Genomic DNA, 23655 nt, shown 5'->3' on the forward strand with positions numbered 1-23655 from the left:
GTACTCAAGCTTTATCAAAGTGTTAAAAAGTCTTCCTATTTAAGAGTCTCAGACTGCCTTTATATCCTAGGAATGTCTCATCTTTTCCCTTGAGGTTGTTCACTCTCCTCTTTCTATAATCTAAATCTATCTGTATCAGGAACATTCAGGATACTGATCTACAGTTGTTTTTCTAACTTTAGTTTCAGAATGGTAGGAGCAAAAATATGAGCATCTCCTACTTTAATAGCTAATGTGTCGCTTCTATGGTATTAAATGTGAAAATCAATACTTTCCTCTTTTGTTGAAGTTGTTGTTGTCATCCCTGATTTCATGCATGACCTCTCTGACTCCTCCAAACTTCCAAAGATACACCAGAGGCAGAGCCCTGGGATGGTTGCTCAGGTCCCAAAATGTGCAAAAGCTTGACTGGGGCACACACGATGAAAGGGCACCTATGCCATCAAAAGGCCGTAGCATATTTGCCAGGAGGAAAAAAGTGGAGCTTCTTGTATCCCTTCTTCCTAGATTTGTGCATTTCCCTAGATTGCTGCACAGACTGATCAGTGTAGGGTAACAGCCATTATTTGTGACAGGAAAATAAGATATTTAACACTTCTAATTGATTGTTGATTCAGATATGTAGCTATGCAACTAATATCTTAATATAGACCATTTAGGTTACATGTCAGCAGCACAAACACATGATTTTCTCCCTAGTTATGGTAGGAATGCTAATGTGTACATTTTTCAAGACTTTTATTTAAAGTAAACAAATAATCTATCAATAATGTTCTAGAAACAAGAATTTTCTGAATTGTTCTTTTTCTTTTAATTCTACTCAATATTGTCTTCCCAATCTCAAACACCCAGAGAAATACACACGTCTAGCACAGCTTTGGGGATAGATAGCTACCTAGTTTTTTTTCTTCATTAACTTTTTATGTTGAGACATGACAAACAAAATATGCAAAAGCATCTCTCAGATCTTTACAGTTCCACACTCTTCCTTTAAGTTCATGATTTACTAATTCCTTAGACTTACTGACCATGATAAGAATATTGGTTTTTCATGCCTACCTGGAATTTAAATGAATATTTGAGGGAAAGTCATGCATTACAGTTTTAATGTGAAAAGTCCCCCTCAGGTTCATGAATCAGTGAGTTACCTGCTGGATGATGGCTTTGGGAAAGTGATTAGACTTTTAAGTGCACTGACATAATTGTTGGATTGTTCCCTTGATGGATTTATAATATGGTGTTATTATTGGGAAGTGACAAGCAGTAGGAAGATAGGCCTATATCGAAAGCCACCTCCACCAGGGTGGGGGCCTGTGGGAGCTGCTGTCTTATAGGGTGAGCAGCCTTTGCTACATGCTTCCAACTGTCATAATCCTCTGGCTCAACCTGGGTCCAGAAACAGAGTCAAGTGGTCATGGGTGAACCAACATAAATGATGAATTGGTCTTTCAAGGCATTTTAGTCGCAGTAATGGAACGTCAACTAATAAAGTTACCTTTAACTCCCAGTTTCCCTAAATACTTAACTCTCCTAACGTGCAATTTTCTTGCTCTGAAGCTTCTTCCAAGAACAGAAAGATGAGTCAGTTTGTTACTTTGCAGATTTTGAAACAGAAGTGTGAAAGTGAATCACCTGGTGTGCGTTAAGAAGTTGGTAGTTAATTAGATATTCTAAGATCCTACTCTATCATCTTTATTCAAGAAGTCTGCAGTTTAGCCCAAGTTCTGCATTTTCATAGCCCCCTTCTACCCCTAAGCTGATAATTTCATGCAGATGTCCTGGTCATTAAAAAGAATAAAGGAACATTGGTTGAATAACACTAGTAGTAAAAACACTTTCTACCCTTCTCTGACATTTGGTCCAGTCAACCATATTAAAGATGAGTATGATTTTTTTTTTCTGTTTTGCTCCTCTAAGACACACTTTCTGTTCTTCCTGGAAGACTTGTGTTCCACAGCAATTTTATATATGTAAAGAATGTATATGTGTATGTGTATATGTATATGTGTATAAATTATACATACATACATATACATGGATATATATATATATATATATATAAGCCTTTTCACTCCTTTGCCCTTCTACATGAATGTTCAAATTATCTTGTATTATATTTCTTTCAGGAAGATAATTATAATGTGTCAATGCTACTTTTTTTGGATATGTCTTCCATGAAAATTTCATCTATGTATATATACTACTTCTAATAATAGACATCATATACATATTCAATATGTGTTAATTTACAGATCTGATTATTTCTAGAATAATCTAGAAGGATGGTTGCTTGGATCTGATGAAAAAGAACAATGTCAACTATTTTTGGAACAAGTAGTTCTCATATCACTACCTCCTTTAATGATGTATAATGTCTTTGAAAAACAATTCAAGTTTCATTTGAACTTTTTATTGAACAATTAGTACTAATGATTTCTTTTTTTCTTTGGAAAGCTGCTTTTGATCAGTAAACTTCAGTGTTCTCACATAGTCACATTTTGCCTGTGGGGGAAAAATGATTTCCTGAGATAATAAACATCTAAAAGGTAATTTTGATGTCACATTAAGAATGTAAAAAGCATTTCACAGAATTGGTGTGAGCCAAATCCTTATTTAGTTACAAAGCCCTGAGAATCTAGGAAAGGGGCTAGGCTGCAGAATGGTTCTATTCATGGAAATCTAGTCTGTTAGAAAGGTCAAAATAGTATCATAGACAAATTTAGATGACAAGAAAATGAGGCAGACTGCACACTGCAAATCATCAGTGAGTTTATACCACAGGGGCTTTGGGATATGTTCTTGTTTGTCCATTGTATAAATGAAACCTAAAACAATAATCTCATTCTAGGAGTATTAGGAAAGAGATTTCATAATGACATAGTTATACTTATTTAAACTTTATCAACAGTGGCTTCTCTAGAACAGAGAATCTGACATGATTCTTGCATCGTACATAGAATGTTTCTCTTTGCCTTCCAAAACAATCCTTATTACAGATGTTCATTAGCTTGGGGACTTTCCATCACCATATTACACTTCTAAGCCTGCCAAGGATGTCTCTGAAAAAAATTCCCTTTATTCCCACCAGAGATCCCAATGATCTTGGGGCTGATCCTTTCCCTTCAACTCTCTTCCACAGTTGTGGGCACATGACATTCTGTGTAATTGTATAACTGGCTATCTAGTTTTATCTTCATAGAAGACAACTGTGGACTTCTTAGTTTTTCTAAGTGGAGTGTGTCCTAAACTAAACATACAATTAAGTCAGAAATGATTCAGGAAAAGTACAAGGCATCCATTAAAAGCACAATTCAGTAATGACTTTAATTTTGATATAAAATACATCTGAATACAGCATATCCTTAAGTCCATTAATAGTTTTCTTGTTTTTTGTTTTGGTTTTTTGTTTGTTTGTTTGTTTCTTAGGTTGTGTTTTGTTTTTTCCCTTGAAGACCTACATTCTTCCCTGTCATCCTCATGTACAACATTGCAAATCTACATTGCCATTCTAAGACTAATAAGGCTTCCACTTCTCATAAAGTCATTCCATAACACATGATTCCTTGAAGTTTGTTATTTTCACATGAACAAGGTTACAGTCTAAATGCAGTTCCTGAGACACTAAATTCTAGAAATTTATATTAATTAGGATTTGAAGAAACTTTTACTGAATAAACTAAACTAGCTTCTTAGCTTAGATTAGAGGGACATTTTTTAGTTACTTGAGAACTTAGTGTGTTAACATCCAAGTTGTCACTTGTCAAGCGTTTAGAGTTCCCCCTAGTTGGACTTTCCCCTAAATTCGAGTAAGGAGTACTTTTATCTCCTGTAAGGTTCAGAGATTAGTACCCACCAATTCTCCATTCATCCAAAATACTTATCCATGATAAGTATTGTTCCTCTAATATTGTATAAGTAACCTTGAACTTTTAATTGTTCAATGAGATAATTTCTATTAAATATTTAGTAGATATATATTTTTAATGCCAAACAATTTAATTATAAAAACAGAAAAGTTTTAGATTCTAAATAAACCACTGTTTCAATACAGAACAGCCAATATCATGATACTATTTTTCCTTACATTCCAGTTCATTCAGAACTAAGTCTGTCACAAAGAACAAGATAATCAAATGATGGTAACATACCAAATAACATGAACTATATTTATTATAGTATTAACCAGAAATACTACATCAGATGGAGTGTATATTTTAAAATATATTTTTGAATTAACTGTTTAAGAATTGGATAAATGTCCAATATAAAAACTGTATTTTGCCAACTATTCAGTCCTCTTTTGGACTACCATTAGATAAAAAAAATCATAAAAATTTACATTTTTCGAGTATATATACATGAGACTGCATGATTTATAGACCATTTACCTACTTTACAAATACAAAATCAGACGCTCCCACCCAAATTTTTCTATTTGACTTTGGATAACCCTAACCAGTCAATGACAGGAAAAGAATCAATATATCAATGGCAGATCTTCATTAAATACATCTTCTCTTACAATACACCATCTCCTTTAGAGCACATCATGTAAATAAATTTAAAAACTATAATTTTAATATATACAAAATACATAAAGAACACTGAACACCACTATAGATGGAACATGCACATGAAAATCAACAAGTGCATGCATGACACATTCCATGAGAGACTCTCTGAGATTTCACAAGCGTACAACACAACCACTCCCAACTCACGAAGTTTAAAGATGATTGTGTTCCAAGAGTTTGGAAAATATTGCCATTTCTTACCTGGCAGCTGTGTGAGGGGGTTGATAAAAGACATTAACAACTTGAGCTATGAGAACACATCCCATATTTGTAACACAGAAACATTGCTCCTACCTGGGATTTAGGGGTATAATGCTTCTACTGAGAGATTTGATCAGGATAACTAAACATGTAAGACTTTAGCATTCTTACGTGCAGAGCAACATTAGCTTGATGCTGGTGATTACCACCCAAATCTTCCTGTTTGCTAAGATGGCCCTATTTTTGTCCACCAAGTCTAAAAGTTCTAAAACTATAGTCAGTCCTTTAGACTCAATATCTAACAAGGAAATTAACCCTAGAAACACCAAACCACAGGTCTGAATTCTTGGTATCAAAACACTTTAGTGCTTATTAAAATATAAAGGTCTACTAATATGGTATAAGATAGTATAGGTTCTACAAAAAACAGAGAAAGCTAGTTTGAACTATGTCTTTTTAAGGTTGTGGCTATGGCTCAGGGTAGAGTGCTTGTTATGCATGCAAGAGGCCCTGGATCAATTACCAGCACCACATAAAACTTGGTATGATTATATATATCTGTAAGCACAAAACTCAGAAGATAGAGGATCAGAAATTGAAGGTTATTCTTAGCTATACAATACCATTAAGGTCACAGTGAGAATTATGAGACCTTGTTTCATAAAACAAAGTAAAAAAAAAAAAAAAAACTGTCCCCATTTTGTCACTACCAATGTGCATGAATAAATGCCTAATTAAGGCCCTATACTTTGAAAAACATGTATGATAGCCTATTTGTATATATTATAATCCATATCTAAATGTGTCCATCTCATTCTAAGAGGCCTTTATGTTCTAATGTTAAATAAAAAAAGAAAGGAAAAAAGAAACCATATCCACCCTAGTCCTCCCACATCTCTAAAAGGTGTAGTGCATTTATGAAGCCCCTTTGCCCTCTCATACAAAAGCCTCAAGCTCCAGAATTTTAATAAGTACCCAGGAGAGAGCAAGAAAGGAAGCCAGAGAAAGGCTCACTCCTCTTCATCTTTTCTCTCTAAACAGTGAGGAATATAAGGGGCTAGTCAGCATCAGAAACTCAAAGAATAGCAGCTTTCCACACATCTTAACCACCAAGTGACCCCATAAGACAGTGATGTTACAACACTTAACAGCAACAATAGCATATTAAAAAGAAAAACAATATATCTGGTTATGACACCTTAAAAATGGCAAACCTTAAACTTTCAGGAGTGGTGACTTTTTCTTCATTTAAAAGTGTCTTTTGTCAGGACATAAGGTAGCTTTCATTCTCTTACATCTAAATCAAGGCTGTTAAAAATTCAGGTTCTGTACTTTTTACCCTTGTGATTTTTAGAAGTATTAAATAAGTAAGTCTAAAAGCCAATGCCAATAAAGGACATTTTATAGCCCTAAATATTGGTTAAAGGTTTGACTAGCTTTCTTCATGGAATACACAAAAATGGTAGCATGGACTCTACACATTTCACACTTGAGGTAACTTTTAGGCCCAATGCAAAGAAAGACTGAAACTAATGACAACACTATGTATGCTTCACAAGTTTGGATCACAGTTGACATTTACCTCTGCTCTAATATTCCTAACACTTGTCAAAAACAAATATGACCTTTGCCCAAAGGTGATTAAGTGAAGAGAATTTTAGCTTGCATATGCTCATTTGTCTGGAATTCTAGCCCACCCCACCCCCACCCATCTTCAGATTAATAATTACAGCAAGAGATATTAAATTATAAAGTGAAGTTACTTACCATGGAGGAGTCACTGCTTCCACTCCCGATTGGAGCTCCCTCAGCACAGGTTGGGAGGTGGGTAGAAAGTTGACTAGCCCTGCCCCCATCTATGACATCACAATCTACCTCATAAAAGGTAGTGAAAGTGTTCTGAACTCCTGTCTGATTTCCGAGAGATACAGAAAAGAGAAAGTGAGAGAGAAAGCAAGAGAAAAAAAATCCCGTATGCTACATGGGAGGGAACTTGGGAAGTGGAGGAGGGAACAACTGGGAATTACCTAGGAGAAAGAGGTTATGAAGGCCTTAGGTGCTGAAAGAGATATGTGCTGGCTTTTTTGATATTAAACAGCCAGGTCATTCAGATTCCTCTTTAGGTATCCAACAGATAAAGGCACCATGTGCGAGAAGAATGAAGAAGCACCCTTTCATGCCCAGCACTGTCAGGGATAGTTAAATGGGCTCAGAAGTAATAGCTCCTCTATTTAAAGTATTGAATATTGTCAAGAAAGAAAGCAAGGGTGGTTTGTAGCTCTTAAACCCTGGATCAAAATGTGGGATTCCAGGTGCCTTGCTTAGAGGTTCCAGTGTCTTGCTGTGTAAGCCTAGCCAAGGTCTTAACCTCTATACATAACCCAGCATGTGGTATGAAAGGGATACTTACCTCATTCATTGTGGAACATTCATTATTGTTGTAACAGCAACAAAATTTTTACTATTGATTTTGGCACCCAAAGGTGGGTTGTGTAAATGGCATGATTGAAAAGATAAGCCAATAATCAATGCTCATTTCTAACTTTAGAATTAATTCTTAAATTTTCTTAATATTCTTCTTGCTGTTCGGTTTTTGTCTTCTTTTGTTTTTACATTGCTATCAATTATATTATGTATCTTCACTGGGCCTATAAAGCCTACTTTCAAAAAAATAGAGGAAAATCAAAGGTAAAATTCTTACAGTTCCCACATTTTCTGTACATTCCTGCTCAGATACATGTGGTTCAGAGGATAACTGCCTGATCAAACATTCTTGAAGTAGACAATTCTGTTCTATGAGTAGGACTTTAATGTCTATGCCAGTTTTATCTTAGTCAAGATGAAGCAAAGTGTGAGAGAACTATAATTTTTTCAAATGATAACTTAGAAATATAGGAATGTAAAATACTACAAGTTTATGAAGTAGTAACTGTTTAAAGAAAATGTGTGGTACTGAAAACCAAGTCCTGTTTAAAATAGAAGGCAGTGCTGCTTCTGCTCAGGGCAGTGGATAAAAAAATGTGGACCATGAACCCTTTAGGGGTCACAGATCAGATATCCTGCATAATGGATATTTATGTTATAATTTATAACAGTAAGATCAAACTTCTGAAGTGCCAACCAAATGATTTTATGACTGTGGGTCACTACTGTATGAAAAAAATGTATTAAAGGGTGCAGCTCTAGAAAAGTTGAGAACCACTTGTAGTGGACTACACGAAAATCAAAAGTTTGTACAGAAAATATGCTAGCAATCAGTACAATTCAAAATAATAACTTTTAGATTGCCAAAGCCTGTTTGTATATGCAAATAAACTATCAATTTTTTTATTTTAAATCAGTGTATTTAAATTTCTAATTTTTTTATTTACCACTTATATGTGTATTACAAAAATTACAATATACAATTATGTAATGTAGCCAGGAAGTTACTAAATTTGAATTAATGATAGAGTTAGCAACATCCTCAGCTTCAAAACTAGCGTTGGGGACCTTTAAACAAACTTCTTTAAAGAATTCAAGAGGACACCTAAGAAAAAATTGCCAAGTGTATATGTATAAGGAAATTTTCTCACATCTGACAGTCTCCTTGTGTTAGAGAAATCAAGGATACTCTAAGTATATTTTCCTTGTTGTAGTAATGTGTTTCCATTTTATAAAATTATATGAATGAATTCAAATTCAGCATACAATAGCATCTTGAAACTAATGGCCCTATGAAGTTTTACTCTTAGTTTCTACATAGTGAATCATTGATTAGTTGGCTTATCTTAGCTACTTTTAATAATTTGTAACATGCCACTGGTTTTACATATTAAGCATTGCCTGATTTTTTTCCTATTTGTAGAAAATATAGTAGTCAAGTATGACTGTTATTTTCAGAGATGATTATGAAATCTTAGAAATTTGAGCCATCTCATATGTTTTAACATTAAAGGTCATAAAGATCAATGATGCAATTGCCCATTTTCCAATAAACATCTTAAGATTTTTGACTACGCAATAAAGAAGTTCCAATTCTATACCATTACAGTAAAAGAACAAAAATTGGGTTAAGTAGTTTTAAAATATGGAAATAGAACACATGGAAGTTAGACTATAATTTGTAAGTATTTCTTATTAGCTGCCTATGGATAACTTGAAAATGAAAAATGTCTTCAGGAACCCAATGCAAAACTAGGCTGCATCAAAAAGATGCGCAGTAATAAACTGTGCTGATGTTTCAGGTGAATTTTATGTGACTGAATGTGAAAATGCCTGTAGTGATGAAATTAGATTAAAAAACAAAACAAAACAATAACTTACTGTGATGCAGGATGCAATCCAACAGTCTAGCCCTTTGACAGTGTTCATACAATTTAAATTTGACTTCAACAAAGAAGTTGTTGTATAGTTTTCATGATATTAAACAAAATGAATGAGAAAATGCTTCAAGATAAGACCTCAAGTGAATTTAAGATGGCAGGCCAGAGTTTCTGACATTACAGTTACTATGTTCATCTGAACAAAGACATATAGGGTGGCTTTAATGTCTTTGTGTTAATGAATCCAATTTAATTTCTAACACAGGAGACTGGAAAGAGAACACTGAAATGATAGGGATGTTTTTAAAGAATGATCTGCAGATGACTATACAAATTAATTGAACATGGAAAAACCAAGTCTAGGTCCACACAAGTGAACCAGTATTATTATTAAAAAAATTACCTCAAGAAGATGTCTCAATAAACAATTACAGAAGCATGATTGAATTCCCATGTGAAGGCATAATTGTTTGTTTGTCGTACTATACTATGTCTAGAAATTAGAGCAGAAAAGAATATATAGACATTCCTTCAAAATGAGCCAGGCTGGAACATCTTCAGGATAGTCACTCCCAGTGGCAAAATAGATTTGCCAAGGAAAGTAGATGAATGAGGTTAAGACACAAGTTATACAGATTTAACACACAGGCTATACTGAGCAGCTTCATTATCTCCGTCAACTTCATTATCACAAGGCATCTACATAGATGAAGGTATTCAAAGAAAACTAATAAAACAAGATACACTGTTGATGATGAAAGATTTAAACTCTTAATTAAGAAAGCTTGCCTTCTAGAAAACGGGATTAAGATGAAAGATTTGAAATCCATTTATTGCCTGAAAGGAAAGTGACTCTTCAAGATTAGAGGAAGACCATGTGTTTTGAAGCTTTTCAGAGAATCTGAAATAAGAAAACTACATATTGCCCATCCAGAAGCCTTTCCTATTTATAAGATACATGGACCATAATGTGTCACATATTTCTCTTCTAAGGGTTGTGATCAAAGCCATATTTCATAAATCATTTAAATTAGGCTGGAGAAAGCATTTGATAAAATAATCTATAGGGACAGAATGTAGACAGCAGTAAAACACACTTGTATTTTCCGAATGCAATAAGCCAAGAGAACAATGGAGACGCAGAGGTAGCCAAGAGAAGATGCCATGCCATTCTAAGAGAGAATCCCAAACACGCCAAAAGCTGAGAAACTACATGGGATAAGATAGAATACGCATTCTAATGAAAACATAATAGAAAGTATTCTCCACAGTAATTATTTGCTAGTAAAGAGGTAAGAGAACCAAAAGATTCTAAATTTAAGAAAGTAGAAACTATCCCATGTAAATGAAAAATAAATGTAGTGCTTTAGATTCCTGATTGCTAGTCTGTCATTGAAAAGTCAGATTACATTGGTGTATGTTCCATATGAAAGTCATCCAACACACAGGCTCATATATCTCACTAGCAGCAGACATACTGATCATTGGAACCTATAATTCTTCCCAACAAAATGATGCATGCCAGGAGAAATTTCAAATCTATATCATGAAGACTTGCACAAACACTGATCCTGTTTAGAAAAATACTGATTTCAGAACCTTGCCAGATCTAGTGCTGAAAAGAGGCCCTCCTGTCGACATTCCTATGTTCTTGGGCATTATTAGTACTAGAAAATATACACAAAATGAACAATAAAATCTCCATGTCATCTTTAGTATATATCATAATAGTGAGTCTCTGATTTATCTATTTACTGCTTATAGTATTTTTTAAAAAATATTTCATGTTTCCTTTAATGTTCTTTTTTCATTCAAAAAGTTTTGCTAGGTGGGCAAGTCAAAGTAGAAGTGAGAGGGGGGAAACTACTATAAGTTAGCAAATGAAGTACAGACTAATTATGACTATAAACTGATTGTAACTGTGGCTAACATTGATAAATTCTATTATACAGGAGAACCAGAAACCCAGTGCTGTATTTCTATGTATTTTATCCACTGAATGCTTTGACTATGTTATTTGGTTCATGGTCAGGGAGTGAGTACACCTAAAACTACTCAGTCTCACATGTTCAAATGTATTCAAATGCTTCCCTTCACAGTGCTTATCTAAGCATTATTTTAAACTTGGTTTTGTTCATAAAACATCAAAAACCAGGGTCCTGAGTTTGCTAGCAAATGCTGAGCTATTGTATCATTGAGCTATGTAAGAGTATTCCTTTAAATATTTACAATAATGAAGAATTTGGGATACAACTTAAAAAAATCTATCAAAAGTTATCAGTCCTCAAGATTCGAATGTTCCTTATATTAATACTTGATAAGGCATTACTCCTTCCAGACATTTGTCTAAGTTTCATGGACTTTGCAAGATCTAGCCAATTATCTCCTTTCTTTCAGCTTACTCCATGAATACAGTTTCTAAGTTTCTTTTGCAAGGTATTATTAACTGGCTGTTACATAATTCTCAGAATATCACTTGAAATCTATGGCATTAGTTGATAATAGATTAAGGTGTTAATTACTTGCTTTCCTTCTCTTAATTAGAGGCTCTCACAATAAAAAATGTCTAATACTCAAAGGAATAAGTGATGATGCTGGTAATTCTGAGACCTATATATTTTGTTTAAAGCCATTAACCCTTTCTAATCTTATAGACAATACCTCTTTGTAATAATTGCTATTAATTGTCAACTTGGTAAGATCAAAAATCATCTGGGAGATGGAACTCTGGGTATGTCACTGGGGAAGTTTCTTGATTTTTTTTTTGTTTGTTATTTGACATAGTAAGATCCATTTTAATTATGGATGAACCCACCCTCAGGTCAAGGAAACCAGCAGGGGATTAACTGGAAAAAGTGAGCAGAATCATATATTCTCTGCTTTCTTAGTGTACAGTCCTCAGGTTATTGATGCTTCTATTGCCCCGATTTTCCCAACATGATAATCTCTATTTTTAACCTGTGATGTATAGTAAATCTTTTAATTTTAAATTGCTTTTATCAAGGTATTTTAATCCCAACATAAGAAAATAAAACCCACATGCCTCAAATTAAACAAAAATTAAGTGATTGTCCCTGTAGATGTTTAGATGATGAATATAGTAAGGACAGTAGATATAGCTCAGTCATAAACAGTCCACATAAACTAGGTCATTTTACTTGGCTCATGTTCGGCTGTTCCACATTTTTTCAAAAGACATTGCCACACAGTCCTTTGGTATATATAAAGTAATTCAGGATGATCAACCCCTCATCTCTCAGTGAATAATTTATTTCAATAGGCAGTATAGTGGCTTAAATGAAAAATGTACCTAATAGTGTTTGAATACTTTGTGCACATTTGGTAGCACTGTTTGGAGAAGTTATAGAACCTTTAGCTGGAGGAACCTTGCTACAATTAGTGCATTACTGATAGGAGCTTTGAGGGTGTGTCACCTCACCCAACTTTCTGTTCTTCCCACATGCTGCTTACATGCCTTCCCTAACAATATTGACCCTTTCTCTCATGTTGCTTTAGGCCATGGTATTTTATTACAACAATGTACAGGCAAATGAAAAAAATAGAACTTAGACAATTGATACATTGAGACCTGACATCACAGACTATATAACTAAAGAACCACTACTTACATTGGTTCAGTGTTCCATGACCCTCAGCTTACGGCTTCTTGAATTTAGATAAACAATATACCAGGCAACTAATACCACAGATCTCTATAATACCCAACACCTAAGAAGAATTTTTACTTTTCCATTAAAATCTTAATTCCCTATTTCTTCAAAAATTTAAGTCGAACAGGTTATATATCATGTTAATGCCTTGCAAGAATATTTCTGAAAAAAAAGTATTTTACCTAGAAGAATTTGCGAATGAAAACCTAATACGTTGGATATACTGAGATTAATGTGAGTATAAAGTGGAAAGGAGGAATCAGAATGTAAGTACACACTGCAGTTTGCCATCATAACAGATCAGAGGTAAGACTTTGGGGAAAAGTTTACATCTTGTGACAACTCACCTTACCAATAAAATGTGTACTAGGAACTCTTTCCATTTCGTAGCTGATAGATATCTATTTGTTTTCTTACTGTGGCACAGAACATGCTCCCTGATCCAGATTTATTATCTGGAATTATCTCATTGTCTATATATATGGACAGAGAGACTGTTCATAGTTCAAGGAATGTAGGTCTTTTAAGCCTGAATACTTAATGACTCACTGTCAAGAAGATCAGATTAAATTTTTTTGAATTGCTGTGAATTTCTTAAATGTATATTATTCTGGTCAAAAGAAATACATTAATATGTTCTAACTCCATGTGGAAATAGCAATTTAGATTTCCTGTTCCCTGTTACTGTATGATTTGATCACTGGAGATAACCAAGAATTGACTATAGCTAGAATCAAAAGCGTTTCTCCACAAAAGAAGATACTTAAAGTACAAATCTACATGGTTAGATGTAATAGTTGTTCCAAGTACTATTTCATCCCATTACAAAATATTGTAACTTTTTTCTTAATATTCAGGAGATACAAGCTTGCTCAAAGTGTCATCCCTATCTCAACTAGACTATATATACTACATTTTACATTTTATAAATTGTTTTATAAATCATTTTAGATCATATCGCATATACCAAAGATATAGACTCTTGTATATTGAGAAAACCAAGGGGAAATATGAAGTATGTATTTTTCTTTACATACATATATATGTGTGTGTGTGTGTGTGTGTGTGTGTGTGTGTGTGTGTATCTTTATTTACATGCTATTGTCAGGATTGATTTATAAATTATTTTTAGTTTATAGTATTCTAAAGAATATTATTCATAGATCACCATGAGTATTCATCTTTATCTTGTACCACCTGAATCTTCTAAATGCATGATTTAAAATCTGCACAGTAATAATGATTGGCAAGTAGGCCAGTGAGATAGTTAGTAGGTAAACATGCTTACCACACAAGTTGGATAAACGGAGTTTGATCCCCAGTACCCACTTAAAGGTCAATGGAGAGAACCCTTAATGGTCAATGAAGAGAAATAACTCTACAAAATTGACCTCTGGCCTCCATGCATTTGCATGACATACATATAATCACCCTACATATGATAATAGCTTGCAATTGTTTCCTTAGTCTCTGTACCTATAGATGAATGCAGCTCTCACACTTTATCAGAGAAGTTTCCTTGTACTGTGCTTTAACACAGAATCTCACAATTAATCAAAGAGACAGAAAAAATATCCATGAAGTGATCAACTACAAATGAAACATCTGCATCACCACCTTCTCTAGGCTCAGGAGCCATCTTGAAAGTGAAAGTGTGTCTTATGGACATGTCAGGACTGCTGTAGTCATCAACTCATCTGCTGTGGTTACCTGTATACGATCATGCTAGTCCACTTTCCAGCATGAAGGAAAAGATCCATCAAGAGCTCCACCCCTAATTGATATGTAGGAGCTTCTGAAGGTGGGTGACTTTGTTTAAGGGAGTTGTAGATTGACTACACTCCAAGGAATGACAACATACCCATGCATATACCACACAAAGTGGACTCGGTGGGCTATTAAAAAAGGAAAGAAGGATGAAAGGGAGGAAGGGAGGGAGAAAGGAAGGAAGGAAGGAAGGAAGGAAGGAAGGAAGGAAGGAAGGAAGGAAGGAAGGGAAGGAGGGAGGAAGGATGGGAGGGAGGAAGGAAGGAAGGAAGGAAGGGAAGGAGGGAGGGAGGATGGGAGGGAGGAAGTGATGGAGGAAGGGAGGGAAGGAAGGGAGGGAGGGAGGGAGGGAGGGAGGAAGGAAGGAAGGAAGGAAGGAAGGAAGGAAGGAAGGAAGGAAGGAAGGAAAGACATAAGGTCTAGGGAGATGGCTCAGTAGTTGAGATCACTTAGATTAAACCCTCAGAACCCACATGATGGCTCACAACTGTAACTCCAGTTTTAGTGGATCAAATTTTGTCTTCTATCCTCATCAAGCACCAGGCAAGCAAGAGGTGCAGCCAAACATAAAGACACTCACATGCATAAATATAATATAAATTATATACCATTTTAAGTAAGTTTTTTGTTGTTTTTTTTTTAAGACACAGGGTTTTTTGGTGTAGCTCTGGCTGTCTTAGAAATCACTCTGCAGACAAGGATAGCCTCAAATTCACAGAGAGCCACTGCCTCTGTCTCCCAAATTATGGGATTACAGGCATGTACAACAACTGGCTAGCTTGCTGCTTTTTGTTTTATTTTTTTAAGATAAAAAGTTCAAGGACAGATATGTAAAGTGTTATATGAAGGAGTTGGTGAATATTATCCAAATATATTGTATGAAATTACCAAATAAATAATGCTACATTATTTTTTTTAATTCAGGAAAGTATTTTATTATGACATGGCCTACCAAATCAATTAAGAAGTGCTCACATGGGTTCACAAAGCTTGCAACGGCATGCACAGGGCCTGCAGGGTCTGGACCAGGTCCTCTGAATATGTTATGGCTGTTAGCTCAGAGGTTCTGTGCTATTGCTAACAGTGGAAGCGGGCGTATCTCTGACACCTTTGACTGCTCTTAAGACTCTTTTTCTCCTACTGGGCTACCTTGTCCATCCCTCACAGGAGGGATTTTTCCTCTTCTTACTGTATCTTGTTTTGTCCTATTTGACTGTTGCCTCTTGGATGTCTGCTCTTTTTTGAAGAGGAAATGGAAGGGGAGTAAATTTAGGGGATAAGGGAGGTAGGAGACAGAAGTGGAGGGAGCAGAAACTCTGATTAAGTTATATTATATGAGAGAGGAATCGATTTCTGTATAACACAATAATCAAAATGACACATTGTTTAACACTTTGCCTCAGAGGTTTGAAGAATTGGCTCAGTCATTTGAAGAGAGTGCCTTACAAGAAGGAGACCTGAGTTCTATCTCCGGTGCCATGTGAAAAGCCTAGCCTTGTGGCTCGTGCCCATAACATTGCACAGGAGGGCACAAAGGCAGGCAAATTTTTGAAACTCATTGTTTGGCCACCAAACCTTGCCAAATCACTGAGCTGCTGTCTTCACAGAATACTTTTCCTCCAAAAATAAAGATAGAGAATATTTACAGAAAGACATCCAATGTTGACCTCTAGTGACAAGGATACACACACACATGTGCAAACACCCACATGCATGCCCACAAAACACTAGCATATATGTATACCACCATACACACATCCGCTTAAAAGGACAAAATACATGCTGGCTAAACTTTCCTCCCTTGATGATACAATACTGTCACAATTAGGAGACTTTTACCTATACTAAACTATTTTGTTTCATAAAGTTTCTCCTTCCCTCCCCTTTTCTTCTTGCTTTTTGCTTTTCCTTCCCTTTTATCTTTTTTATTTATTTTCTCAAAGCTGATGTAAAAATTTAAACAATTCCAAATTAAGGCAAGCTCATACTCAAGCTGTTAATCTCTTACATCCATTTCGTTTTTGTCATGTTTTTAACTTTCTGTTGTTTTAAAAATGTGAATTATTTATGACTGTGTTGAACTGATTGGTTTACAATACATTTACTACACTGAAATTTAATAAGAACTGTACCATTAGATAGTTCAGAATTATATAAGCCAACCTAAGGCTGTTCAGAAGTGCATAAGCCAACCTAAAGGAAATAGATTAACAGCCAGAGAATGAGTGCATTTTAGTCAGTAGCTGTAAGGATGAGTCTCCAAAGATGTACATCTTGGACTACTACATTTCTGTAATTTCTGACATGCTCAGAATTTTTTTTAATTTTTTTTTCATGCTCAGAATTTTTATAACACAGTATTTCCCATGATTAGTGGAGTTTTTCTTCTCCAACATTTAAAGTAAAAAACAGACATAGTAAAACAGCCCAGTTCCAGCTTATCCGTATAGAATCACATCAAATATTAGTATGCTTCTATGATATGCACGTGTGTGTTTATTTTAACCTATGTTCATCCTGGAAGCATAAAAGATGACTCAGATTTTCAAACTCAAACTTTTCTTGGCAGCTGCAGATAATCCAAATCTCTATCGATTTGGCAGAGACTTTGAATTCCTGGTTGTTTTCATATATTTCAAAGAAAAAGCCACACTGGTGAACTTCATGTACATGGAAAACAAGTAAGATTCTTCAAATATATTTTTTTGATTATGTGTGAAAGTACAATAACATCTCCTGAAAAAATGCAGCAACTTTGTTCCAATGGATAACAAAGTAAACGTGACACAAAGCACTGGTGCAATTTTCTTGGCAAAATAATTGATAATTTCTGTGTATGGGGTCTTATATCCTTGACTTTCTGAACATTGAAGGCAGTCATTTGTGGCTATTTTGCACAATATGTATATTGCTTTTTGAACTTCTCTCCATTGTGGTTATAAGTGAAAAAGGATGAAGACTCATGTGAAAGCAGAAGTGGGGGAGACAGCAGGCTACAGATGCAGATGTGGCATCACACAGCAGTCAAGCTCGAAAACAAAAAACATGAGGTGGCCCCAAGCAGGACCATAACTGAGCAGCATGACAGCCAATGTTCATAACGCACTTGATTCTCGATTATCATAGAGTTATTATAGCATTCCTCTAGAAGAAGCCTTCTCCCATGCAAGGACATATGATTTTTGTCAGTAAGACTCAAGGAAGGAAAAACAGGCTTCTTGAAGGTGTTCTTAATCTCAAACACCTCTGCAAATGCCAACAGTGCAAGTGATTCAAAGCCATGATGGTTTGGACTACATCTACATAACAAAAGGACAATGGAAATGAAGCTCTGGAGGCAGTGACAGACAATGGGAACTGAGAAAGTGATGGACAGCTGCTCTGCCAGGGAAAATATTTGCCCAGATGAGGTTGATGGAGTCTGAGATCCACAAGGATACACGGAGCATCCATGTCAATCATAAGATTTAAAAAGTCACAAATGGAAGCACATGAGGCAAGCTGAACAAAAAGCACTCAGTTTCACAGGTGCTATGGACAAATGTACACAGAAGCAGAATGGTATGAGAAACTGTACCGTCAAGGCAGAAGATAAAAGGAAGCAAGGGAGATGCAATGTTTTGATCATTTCTTGGTGAGAGAGAATTGATCATCACCAGATAGACAGAAGGACACACTGCAAGACAAGTAGCTCTTGGTTGTGGAAGAATGCTAAGGCAGGATCATTTTGGAAATGCAAAGAGGTGACTGTGCATTGGGAAGAGGCACAAAATAGCCAACTGACTGAGCTCAAAGGTAGGACTGCACGGAACTGACTTTCCAGATGGGACCTCCATGCCAACCAGACCAGCTCTTTCCCCAGCTATTTTTTTCAGCAAGGTAAGCCACACAGGAACAGAAACAGTCAGAATTGAGGATGATTTATAAGTATCCACATAGATTTACCAAACGCTACAGTGTTGACTTTCCAAGACAACAGAAATGATTTCAGAAGGACTTGAATATTTGCTCATATTCATCATGTTGACAGGGTTATGTTCCTGCTCATTCTGCAAGTACAGTGGCTGCATCATGGGTAGCTGGGTAAAGAACTAAAGGTGGCATGGCCACACATTGGAGCCTGCAAATCATTAAAATAAATAGAACCTTGTGTCAAGAAAAAGGGAATGAAGGAGGAGAAGAAGCCAAGGTGAAGAACCTCAACACAAGCATTTGGAATCTTGCCAAGAAATCCCGATCCTTCTAGATATTCCTTGAACTTCTTATTTCTATGCTTTGATGGAAATGGTTTAGATAATTATATCGTTATGAAAAGAGAAATATTAGGGTGGTCTATCCAAGAATCTATAGCATTGTGTTTTGTAACTATGGACGGTTTTGGCAACAGCACATCAACTGTATCAAATTCAAACAACTGACTATTATCATGGGTTACTGATAACCTAGTATGCATTGGAACCTGATAAATGTCTCATCATCTCTAACATGTGAACCTAGTCCACATTTAGATAGGCTGGCTCCTGAACAGAGCATGAAAATCACCAGCACTAACAATGGGGAATCCAACTCACAATGAGTAAATATGCAATAGCCCCCAATAATTAGAATAGTCACAGCTTGGCAATGAGTTTCCAGACTATGAAATTAGTTTTCTTGTAAAGAATGGAGATTTTACAAGGCTAGTATAAACATAGGGTAATTGGAAAATCAAATTGCTCTTTGTGAGCTATTGTGAGGTCTGGAATAATGGAGATAACATTTTTTTTAAGCTGTGAATCACTGTCATTTGGTGTTTTCAGGAGTACTGTTGCCAAGAATGCTTGCCTTAGAAGTAAAGCGGTAGGAACCTGACATTCTGAAGCCAAAATCCCAGCTTACCCCTGACACAATGAGCTCTCCTCCTAGATTCTGAACTTCGGCCTTCACTTTGCTGCAGATGTTAAGCTGATGGCAGTACAAGGCAATCCGCTGAAGGTAGGCTAATAAATCCTGCTTACATGCAGAATCAGGACACTATAAAACAAAAAAATAAAGCGATATCAATTAGTAAGTGCTCTTCAGTTTCTAACACTTACGGTTTAAAAGGCTTTGGTGTCACCTCCTTAATTACATTCATTTAACTCCACTTTTCCATGATTGACTGGAGAACTGCCAGACTCAGTGGTTTCAAGTGGCTGGCTAGCCCCACTTTGGCAAGATTTTATCCACGAAGTCTTAGCTGCTATGGTTACTTGCATGAGACTTGCACAGTACCACAAGAGTAAACATGTGTTCAAGCACAGGTTGGAGGTAGGGCTTAACAACGTCCTTCCCTGAGTTGAAGAAGTACAAACAGTCCAGAGATTCTGAGGGAAGAGGTGTCAGATTTCTGAAGTGACTAGTCCCTGGTAGTTGCCCATGGTGCATAGTCAGCTTGGAACCATGAACATATAGAAAGACAAATTGGAGCCAGTAGGTTATACATGTAAACATATCTGTGCAATAACAATAAGTAATAAGAACTATCTGAAGAAGACATAAATATGAGGAGTTACAGGGTACATGAGACAAAGTGAAAGGTTGGGAAAAGGATATGTCAAATGCGTTAGACTCAAGTATGAAATTTAAAAAATTATTAGTATCAAATTACTCTTTTAAAATGGAAAAGGGGGGCTAGTAAATCCTATAAAGTCTCATTGGAATATTTGTGCTACTCCAATCTATTTTGTTAGTCGTCTTCTGAAATCTTAAGACTATTAATATTCTATGGATTTTTTTCTGTCTAGTTTTCTACCACTTTCTCTACATGAAGAAACACAATTATGAAGAAATGGAAGCCAGAAGTCTGACACTCTGACAATCAGTTCTTAATCATGGCGCAGGGACTCAGTTTAATTACTTGGAGAGAATATCTGTTTATTTTCATTTTCTGTGGAGTAGCCAACTCACTAAGTCTGTATAGTTTACAGATTTTTCCCTGCTTATCAAAATTTTTAGCAACATACTAAACTCTTCAAACACGAAACTCTCAGATGGATTGTGGCCCCTGTAAGAAGAAGATCTGTTAGGCTATATTTGAAACTAGTTGAAATAATCCCTTAAGTATAGCAAGAGAGGCCTTCAACCAGAGTCAGTTCTCTTGGGAGATTAATTTACATTGTAATTTAAGTAAGATATCCACCAAATGCACACAGAGTTCAGCAACCAATTTATTTAAATATTTCTAATATCTCTGTAAAATGTTTCTGAGGCTTCTAAGCCAATGGCTACTGAGGAATTCTGTTCCTACCAAATTTTCAGCTTGAGATGCTTTCAGATTATTGTTCTAGCTAATTTTGGTATTTGTAAAGGTATATAGAAAAGCACACACACACACACAATGTTAGATCCTTAGCACCTGTCATAAAAATATCATGCCGGGCAGTGGTGGTGCACGCCTGTAATCCCAGCACTCAGGGAGGCAGAGGCAGGCAGATTTCTAAGTTCAAGGCCAGCCTGGTCTACAGAGTGAGTTCCAGGACAGCCAGGGCTATACAGGAAAAACTCTGTCTCAAAACAACCAAATTCAAAAAATAATATAGGAAACAGTATGTGAGAATGACTGACTTAAGTTTTTCATAAGCTTTGGAATGAGAATTCTCTCAACAACACTGTGAAGCTTTTATAACATAATCACTTAAATAGATAAATAAATAAATGAATAAATAAATAAATAAATTTCATACATAACACCTACTATTGTGATACATTTTCCCTAAATGCGTTTATCAAGGAAGCATCCCACAGAGTCTGTTTTTGGTTTTCTACAAGTACTTAATACTGTAATATTTATCCTACTCCTGAGACCCATATACTGGAAGGAATTAACTTTAAAATGATATCTCCCCAGAGGGCTGACAAAGCTTTCAATACAAATACCTTGCAGCAAATTAAACCAAGAGTTCTATCTCAATGGAACAGTAATTAAAAATGCAGTGGTCCGTAAAGCATTTATATTGCATGCATATCTCAAATCTTCATAAAAATATTTTCAGGCAAAATGAAAGCAACCAATCCAGTCTTTGGTAATATTCTGCCGTATTATTTAAACTGAACCAGTTATACCGTATTTTTAAAGGGCAGGGCAGGCAAATAAAAGTTTCAAAAAACCTGTATGTCTAAAAACAGAAACACCTGTTTAGAGAAAACACCAACAAAAGTTCCAGATATCTCATAGACAATGCCCATAAATATAACAGAAAGATATGGGAATATTTTATCTGTTTACTTAATAGGACCCAAAATGTTCAACCTCCAAATCTAGAAATAAGTACAGAATCCTGTCTCTCTTCTCTTCCTGTATGTTTTGCATGTGTATGTAGGAATGTATGTATTCATAGTATGTTTATTATAAAAATTGATTTGAGAAATGCCTCATATCATGCTGTCAACAATTCAGTAATTAAGATCCCATTATCAGAACAAATAATAAGAACAAAATTAGGAATCTAACCTGGGGCTGTAGAAATTTATACAAATAAACATATGTAGAGATAGTTTCAAACATGGATATTAAATATGTAATGAAAAAGGCATTCAAACTTCATTTTAATTTTGACTCTCAGGGAAAAAAGAAACAAAATCCCTTCTGAGACATCTTAGAAAGTCACTCCTCCAATTCCCTTGGAAGCACACACCCAGAGCCTACAAACATTTACAAACACAGCTCCATGGTTTTCTCTCTGGGTACCGGTGGTCTTTTCTGCATGTTCCAGGTGGGTCCTCTGTCTTTTCCTCATGGGTGAGCTTTCCAAAATATTTATGAAATTTTCTAGAAAAAAGCTCAGCTTAACATTCTGAAGACTGACATTTGATGTAACCCTAACATCCACAACATCATGGTTTGGTTTTCAACAGCTACAAATGATGGTGAGTTTTGTTAGGAGATCAATAAAAATCATCTGAAATTGAGATAAAAAAAGATTTCCAAGCCAGAAATCTATTATCGTTTCTCAGAAACATCCCATTACATTAGCTATTCTGTATAAATGATATTTAAAAGGGGTGTCTTTTAGGTCTTCATGTATATTCTATACTAGTTGTTGAATCTTCTGGTCAGAGTGGTTACCTTCTACAGGGTCAGTGTATTTGCTAGTATTTTGACATGAAGTCTGAGATGTTGGACAGAGAGTAAATAGAAGAGCAACCCTAATGTTAAACAAATTGGGGAAAGAAATCTATAGCTAGGAACTGCAACTCAAAAATTAGGAGACTCAGAATATTCACAGAGAAGAAGCCAGCTTTCTGTCTTTTAAGATATGCAAAGGGCACCACCTTCTGAAGCTCAGTTATATTTATTATGGAGTTTCTATGTAATGAGAGTATGTGTCATTTTTATTTCAGAATCTTATTTTGTATTTTAAAGTATATTTGCTTTGGAGTACTTCAGACTGCAAGCTATTCTTAACTGAGGCTTGAAGGGATAATCTGATATCTAGAAATGTCTGCTGCCTAATGTACCCTTACAAGAAATGTTCTAGCAGCAAGACACTTAGAGATGGATTCCAATGTTCTAGTTCAAGCCAGGCTGAATGAGAATTGCTGAAATATAATCAAATATTCTATATGTAACAGAGAATGTCTCAAGTTTATATCCTGCTTTCCTATAAAAACATAGGTGAGGCTTTGAGGATTTCATTTTTCTAAGATTTATATGAGTCTCTGTTAAAAATTATATCTGAAATCTATATTGTCCTTGGTCACAAGAATCAGTTCAATGCATAGAAAAGTATAAATTATGGTGAATGTCAGAGTACCGTAGGAAGATCAGGATTAACTAAAGGGAGTCATGGTTTCTTATTACCACATGTTTAGCTTTTTGTCAACTTTGCAAACCCCAATATCATTTGAGAAGAGAGAATGTCTCTTGAGAAAATTTCCCCATCCCCATTTGTCTATAAACGAGACTGTCAGCCATATTTTGAGGAGCAGTTGCAGTGGGAGCACCCACAGCATCTCTAGGCAGGTAGTCCTGGGGTATGCGTCTTATCTCCTTTGCCCTTATGATGCTATGTAATCGATTTTCTGAATGGGAAAGGCTGTTTTACCCTGTCACCCACTTCAAGCCTTTCATGCCTCTACCAGGTTAAAGCTGCCTTTGCCATGAAATCAGCAGACGGC

The 23655-nt window shown here is 35.6% G+C and overlaps 1 protein-coding gene across 5 annotated transcripts in view; it reads right to left on the minus strand.

Annotated features, from left to right (window-relative positions):
- Ctnna2 (catenin alpha 2) overlaps window positions 1-23655 on the minus strand; it is a 1018271-nt gene that overhangs the window by 14280 nt on the left and 980336 nt on the right. For 3 of the 5 annotated variants that reach the window (XM_052174028.1, XM_052174026.1, XM_052174027.1), the window contains 2 exons: window positions 19396-19530; window positions 6543-6686 (listed from right to left, as the gene is read on the minus strand). The exons of 1 other annotated variant lie outside the window; for it this stretch is intronic. In XM_052174028.1, coding sequence (XP_052029988.1) covers window positions 6543-6686; window positions 19396-19530 — 279 coding nt within the window. The remainder of the gene's footprint in view (window positions 1-6542; window positions 6687-19395; window positions 19531-23655) is intronic. One more of the 5 variants, XM_052174029.1, reaches the window with a different exon arrangement.

Source organism: Apodemus sylvaticus, chromosome 2 (assembly GCF_947179515.1).
Source record: "Apodemus sylvaticus chromosome 2, mApoSyl1.1, whole genome shotgun sequence".
Classification (NCBI taxonomy): domain Eukaryota; kingdom Metazoa; phylum Chordata; class Mammalia; order Rodentia; family Muridae; genus Apodemus; species Apodemus sylvaticus.